A 6522-nucleotide genomic window follows, 5' to 3' on the forward strand; every position below is an offset into this window, starting at 1 on the left:
TGCCCTCACATACTGCCATCCTCTGTCCCCAGAGAGCTGCGAGGGGGTGGTGTGCGGCCCCGACAAGGTGTGCAAGATGAAGCACGGGCGGCCCCAGTGYGCCTGTGCCCCCGACTGCTCCAGCCTGCCCCGCAAGCTGCAGGTCTGCGGCTCGGACGGCTACACCTACCGGGACGAGTGTGACCTGCTGACMGCCAAGTGCAGAGACCACCCCGACCTTGAAGTGATGTACCAGGGAAAATGTAAAAGTACGTGCAGTGCCCTCCCCATCTTGTTCCTGTGCTGTCCCCACACCCTGTGGGGGAAGGAGTGAGTCTGTCCCACCACAGGGCCCTGCAGGATGTGGGTGTCAGTGCCYTTTGAGGGGACATTGGTGCCATTTTGGGGGGCTGAGCAGTAACAGGCCTTAAAATGTCATTTACAAACGTCAAGCCCCTTTTTTTCCTCTTTTGTAAAGAGCGCAGCGATCCTCCCGGCCCTGCCAAGAGCTGTCAGAAGGATTATAGTTATTTTTCCAGCCCTCCTTTCTGGAAGGCTTTGCCTGTCGAGCTCTGGGCTGCGCAGGGAAACGTGSGGCAAGAAATGGGAGCTGGGAGAGCTGCAGATGCCAAATCTTCCARTGCAGCAGGGAAAAAGAGGAGGGTGGAGGGATTACGGGGGTGCAGGAGCCTCCACCCGCCCCGGCAGAGCCCCGTGCAGGGCTTGATCCTGATTCCCCCGCCCCCGTGCGCCCTCGCTCCGCTGCTGGGTCGGGTCCAGGGTGACCCTGCCCTTCCCTCTTGGGGCCAGCGCGGCTGCTGCCAGCCTGGCCGTGGTGGCCACTGCTTCCCTGCCAAGGCACCTGCGTGCGGCCGCTGGCCCAGGCGGGTCCCGCTGCGCCGAGCAGGGTCAGCCCCCGCAGCTGGACCTCAGCTCCTCCCGCCCAGCAAAGCTCCAACCGGGGCCAAGAGCGAGGGCTCGGGGTCACGAGTGTCCTTGTGCTGAGGACACCGGACCCTGACAGCCCCTGGCCTTGGGAGCGTCACTGATGGGGAAAATCAGGGCTCTCTGGCCCTTGYTCTGCTCTATCCCCCAAAAGCAAAAGGTGGGAGGGGAGCAGGTTTGCCTGGGGTGATGCCCAAAGCCTGTGTGGGGTCAAGGAGCTGTGGGATGGGAGTGGTGGCCATCACTGGGGTCACCCCAACCCTGTGGGGGGTCAAGGAGTTGTAGGACAGGGGGTGGTCATTACTGGGGTCACCCCAACCCTGTGGGAGGTCAAGGAGCTGGGGGATGGGGTGTGGGGGTGACTCTCACCAGGGTCATCCCAATCATTTGTGGGGTCAAGGAGCTGTGGGATGGAGGGGTAGCCATCACTGGGGTCACCCCAACCCTGTGCGGGGTCAAGGAGTTGTGCAACGGGGGGATGGCCATCACCAGGGTCACCCCAACCCTGTGGGGGGTCAAGGAGTTGTAGGACAGGGAGTGGTCATTACTGGGGTCACCCCAACCCTGTGGGAGGTCAAGGAGCTGGGGGATGGGGATGGTGACTCTCACCAGGGTCATCCCAATCATTTGCGGGGTCAAGGAGTTGTGGGATGGGGGTGACCATCACAGGGGTCACCCCAATCCTGTGCGGGGTCAAGGAGTGTAGGACAGGGGTGCCCATCACCGGGGTCACCCCAAACCCTGTGCTCCCCTGCAGAGTCCTGCTCCAGCGTGGTGTGTCCTGGCACCCACACGTGCGTGGTGGACCAGACRGGCAGCGCCCACTGCGTGATGTGCCGGACAGCCCCCTGCCCTGARCCCACCAGCCTGGACCGTGCCCTCTGCGGCAACAACAACGTCACCTACCCCTCTGCGTGCCACCTGCGGCGGGCCACYTGCCACCGCGGCCGCTCCATCGGCGTGCGCCACTACGGGAGCTGCTCAGGTGAGCTGGGCAGGGCAGGGGACAACGGGCACAGACCCCCAGCACCTGTCAGCCCCTCACACCCCCCTCTCTTTCCAGCTGTGTCCAAATTCTCCGCGGAGACGGACAGCGTGGAGGAGAACTACGTGTGAATCGTCCCTCGGCCGAGCCGCAGCCGGGAGACAGGGGCATTATGTGTATATTGTACAAACCATATACCTGATATTTATTAAGATGAAAAAAAAAAAAAGATCCTTATTTATCCCTGTGTATGTTAAGCAGTCGCAGGGGGCTCGATTCCCATCCTGCCGGCCAGGGAGCAGGGGAGGGGGCTGGARCAAAGCCGAGCTGCTCTGGGATGCTCCGGTGCCCAGCAGAGCTCTCCGCTGCCCRGTGCCCGTCCTTGCTGCCGTGGAGGGGTGTCCGTGGGCCCCCCCCAYGTGTCCTTGGCCGGCAGCCCTGGGCCTATTTATTTTTGGATTAATTCTCGGTACTCTGCTGACGTTTCTGGCCAGGACCTCGAGGTCTAGAGGGAATCTGCACTTTCGCCTTCCCCGAGGGGCTCGGCCCCAGCTGCCAGCGGCGGGAAAGGCGGTGCACGCTGCATCAGATTGGACAGAGATAGATATATATTTTTATATATATATATTAAAAAAAATATATATATGTACCTTATTGTCTCCTAAAGCTTCAGCATGTGTGTGCTCTAACGGATTTCAGCTTAGGTTCTCCCAGGCCCRTTCAGACCAGGCTCCCACCATCTTCGGAGGTGACGCCGGTGCTCGGAGGGCTGGAGCAGTGGCAGCCCTGGCTGGGGGACACGATTGTCCCCCTACACAGAGCCCATCACCCGGGGCAACTGCTCCCCAGCCCTTCTGATCCCTGCCTGCCAGAACAGCTTTGGGTGCAGCCCGGGCTGCGGGGGGAGCTGGCCCTGCCGAGCCCCCCAGGACCCCTCACYGCGGCTGCGTGGCCCTGCACCCCCTGCTCTGCCCACACCTGTATTTATTTTTACTCCTTCTCTCATTTCTTGTGTTGTCACCTGTGTAAATACCAGCTCAGCTCTGACACCAAAAAGCTCTTGACTTTATATAAATATCATATATGTATTATATATAAAAATACCTTATTTTCTATTTTTGTATGATTGGGTTCTGACCCCCGAGGTAGACGCTTTGGGAACATCCACATTCCCTATTCCATATTGTTGGGGCATTTTACGGCTGTGTTATGATTTGGATTATAATTAAAAACCAGAATAAACAGCGGTGCGTGTCCCGTTTTKTTGGGTGGGAAACGTTTTTCTCCTCGGGGCTGTGCATCCACAGCAGGGCTGGGGATGTGGGGAGCCCCCCGCAGCCATGAGGAGCCGCATTCCCTCTGTTCCAGCTCCGTCCTGGAGTTTTCCATCCCAGCCGAGCGCTGCTCTGTGCGGTGGGAGGGAAGGGGAGAGCGGGGAAGAGCAGCCCGCGACGCAGATAAATCTGTTCCCAATCTCGGGCCGTGCCATAAGGGTTTGGTATTTCACAAAAAACAATTCCTGCCGGTAATTGGGTCCCGATGTGCGATGTTTCCCGGGCAGCAGCCTGCGGCTCGGCGCGCTGAGCTCCACGGGAACTGCTGCCGGATCCCCCTGGACCGCATCCCCTGCAGCCCCGGACTCCCGGCCGAGCCCCTCAAAGCCACGACCAGTCGGGGAGAGCATCACAGAGCATCACAGAGAATCACCGAACCGTTCCGGTTGGAAAAGACACCTCGGATAACCCAGGGCGTGCACGGGGGGTTGTCCTACAGCCCTTCTCTGCTCGCCCAGCTCGGCGATGTCCCCCTGCTTTTGGGGATGGGCGTGCAGGAGTTGCCAAAACACTTCCCGTGCCTTTCCAGGTGCCACCACGCGCGGTGGTGTGTGGCCCGGGTTCTTCCTGCCCACGGCAGCTGCCGGTGCTGCCCGCCCCGCCGCAGGGTTCGGGTGGCTCGGTGCCGAGCCCGCGGGCACGGGCTGCGGCGGCAACGGCAGCTCCTGTGATGAGCGGGAGATTTCAGCTCCCAAAACACGGCTGTGAGTCAGGCGCCGCCTTCCCACCGGTTTTTGGGTGGTCTGGGACAAGCCGGGACAGGCGGCGGCTCTCCAGGCTCCCCGCCAGCGCGGATGCCCTCGGGCTGGCAATCCCGTCCCGAAATTGCAGGGGGTCTCTGCCCCACGCTGTCACTGCCACCACCCCACTGGGATTTGGGGCTTCTTTGGAGGCTGGCAGCCTGGCGGGGCTCTGCCCTCCTCTGGATGTCCCCAAGGCCACCGATGCTCGCGGCTTAGCATCTCCTGACCCCGCGCAAAGCCCTTGCAGCAGCCACGGCGTGCCAGCAATTTGCAGATAAAACAAACAGCCAGGAGCGGGGAATGTCTGGGTCTGTCCCCGGAGACACCGGGCGGGCAGGGCCACGCGTGTCTCGGCCGAGACCCAGCAGCAGCTCGGCACACGTCTGCCGGCCACTGCGGGCACCGGGCTGCGAGCGGGGGAGGCGGGTGAGGCTCCATCCCTTGTGGGCTCCGCCAGAGCAGCTGCGAGCCCGCCTGCCCTCGGGGGGTGTCTGTGGTTCCCCTCTTTGGGGGGTCACGTCGAGCGGAGGGGAGGGTGCGGTGTGGGACGGGATGGAACAGGATGAGGCGGGATGGGATGGGATGGGATCGGGAGCCACACCCCGGCGGGACGGCAGCTGGGGATGCTTTCTGGGGTGGCAGCACCTGGATGAGGATCCCGGCTCCCCTGGGGTAGGGCCTGGTCCCGGGCGGGGGCTGCACTCCCCTGGTTCCTCCTGTACCCTCTGCTCCTTCCACCCAAGCCCAGGACGAGTCGGGGGGACCAAAACACGGAGGGCGAGCAGTGGGATGGGGACTGAGGGTTTATTGAGGAAGGTAAACCTTGCCACTGTGAGAGGATGCACGAGRGGCTTCTGGTACAGCCGAGGGGGTACAAAATACCCCTCACCAATGGGCAGAGGTGAATCCTGCCCTGACCTGGGTAAAGGAACCCACGGGCATCAGCTCAGAGCTGGAGGAAGTGGGAGTTCTGGCCTTCTTCTCCCCTCCCGAGGGACATCTCAGCCCCTCCTGCCCCAGAACTCCTTTTCACCACGCTAGGGCTCTGGCCGCCCCTTGCGGTGGCGGGACCCTCGCACGATGTGATGCACCCACTCAATGTAGTTGGAGATTTTGGTGTAGATATCGGGGAACCGGCGGTCCCCACATCTCTGCCCAGAGAAGGAGACGATGCCATAAACCTTTCCCTTGAGCACCAGGGGTCCCCCGGAGTCGCCCTGTAAAAAGAGGCGGTCAGAGGGAGATCTGAGGGTCTCCCGGGGGGGACAGCACGGGGGCCAGGAGGGCACTCACAGCGCAGACACCCTGCAGCGTGGCGTTGCGGCTGGCCCCGCACAGCATGTTGGCCGAGACTTTGCCCCTCCACAGCGTCCGGCACAGGCTCCGCTTGACGATGGTGGTGTTGGTCTCCATCAGCTCGGCCGGCTGGTCTTCGAAGTTGGAGATGTCCCCCCAGCCCATCACGGAGCACACAGTGCCGGGCTTCAGGTCGGTGCGCGGCCGGGGCAGGCGGATCCGCTTCACGTACTCGTTCAGCGTGGCCGACCTGTTCAGCTGGGTGGGCAGCCGGGGCKTGGGCGGCTTTGCTGCTGGGGCAGAGCCCCTGCCCGGCTCCCCCCAGCTCGCCAGAGCCCGTCCGTCCCATCTCCCAGTTCCTGCTGACCCCCCAGCCCTGCTCTTCCCTCTGCAGATGCTGCGTCCTGCCCTGTCAGCCCCTCCGCACTGGTCCCAGTCCTCTGTAGGGACTGGGAGCCGGCTGAGTGCTCGGAGCCGCTGACCCGGAGCGGGTCGGTGCGTCCTCAGTGCCTCCATCACACCCCACGGMGCGGTCCTGCTTCTCCGGAGAAGCACTGACATCTAGTGTCGGCTCGGCCCCTCGTGGGGCACCCCATCTCCTCCCGGTACCCCGGGGCCGGTCACCCCATCTCCACCTGTGCCCCGGGGCGGTGGAACACCGCATTTCCTTCCGGTACCCCGGTTCCGTGGGACCATCCATCTCCTCTCGATGCCCTGGGTCATGGGGCACCCCATTTCCTCTTGGTGGTATAGGACACCCCATCTCCTCCCGGTACCCCAGGGCTGTGGGACACCTCACCTTTCTCCCACTACCCCAGGGCCGTGGGACACCCCATTTCCTTCCGGTACCCCGGTTCCACCCATCTCCTGTCGATGCCCTGGGGTCATGGGGCACCCCATCTCCTTCTGGTACACCAGGGCCGTGGGGCAATTTCCTCCCGGTGTAATGGGACACCCCATCTCCCGGTGTGATGGGACACCCCATTTCCTCCCAGAGCCCCAGGACTGTGGGACCCCCCACCTCCTTCTCGCATCCCATGTCTGTGGGGCACCCCATTTTTTCCCGGTACCCCTGAGCGGTGGGACACCTTACCTCCCTCCCAGTAACCCAGGGCCGTGGGACACCCCATTTCTTCCCTGTGCAATGGGACATCCCATCTCCTCCAGGTACCCTGGGGCCGTGGGACCCCCCCCCCCCCCCCCCCCCCCCAGGGCCATGCAACACCCCATTTCCTCCCAG

At 62.8% G+C, this 6522-nt stretch overlaps 2 protein-coding genes across 2 annotated transcripts in view; one reads left to right on the forward strand and one right to left on the reverse strand.

The window, feature by feature from the left end:
• Positions 1–2533, forward strand: part of FSTL3 (follistatin like 3) — an 8080-nt gene extending 5547 nt beyond the window's left edge. Inside the window, exons 3-5 of the mRNA XM_057377504.1 lie at positions 33–248; positions 1682–1909; positions 1988–2533. Coding sequence (XP_057233487.1) covers positions 33–248; positions 1682–1909; positions 1988–2040 — 497 coding nt within the window. The 3' untranslated portion in view covers positions 2041–2533. The remainder of the gene's footprint in view (positions 1–32; positions 249–1681; positions 1910–1987) is intronic.
• A 2251-nt stretch (positions 2534–4784) lies between these two features.
• Positions 4785–6522, reverse strand: part of PRSS57 (serine protease 57) — a 4476-nt gene continuing 2738 nt past the window's right edge. Inside the window, exons 5-6 of the mRNA XM_057377561.1 lie at positions 5280–5540; positions 4785–5203 (exon numbers count right to left, since the gene is read on the reverse strand). Coding sequence (XP_057233544.1) covers positions 5024–5203; positions 5280–5540 — 441 coding nt within the window. The 3' untranslated portion in view covers positions 4785–5023. The remainder of the gene's footprint in view (positions 5204–5279; positions 5541–6522) is intronic.

This window comes from Malurus melanocephalus, unplaced genomic scaffold, assembly GCF_030028575.1.
Source record: "Malurus melanocephalus ecotype Western Australia unplaced genomic scaffold, MMel_1.1 scaffold_318, whole genome shotgun sequence".
In the NCBI taxonomy this organism is placed as follows: Eukaryota; Metazoa; Chordata; class Aves; order Passeriformes; family Maluridae; genus Malurus; species Malurus melanocephalus.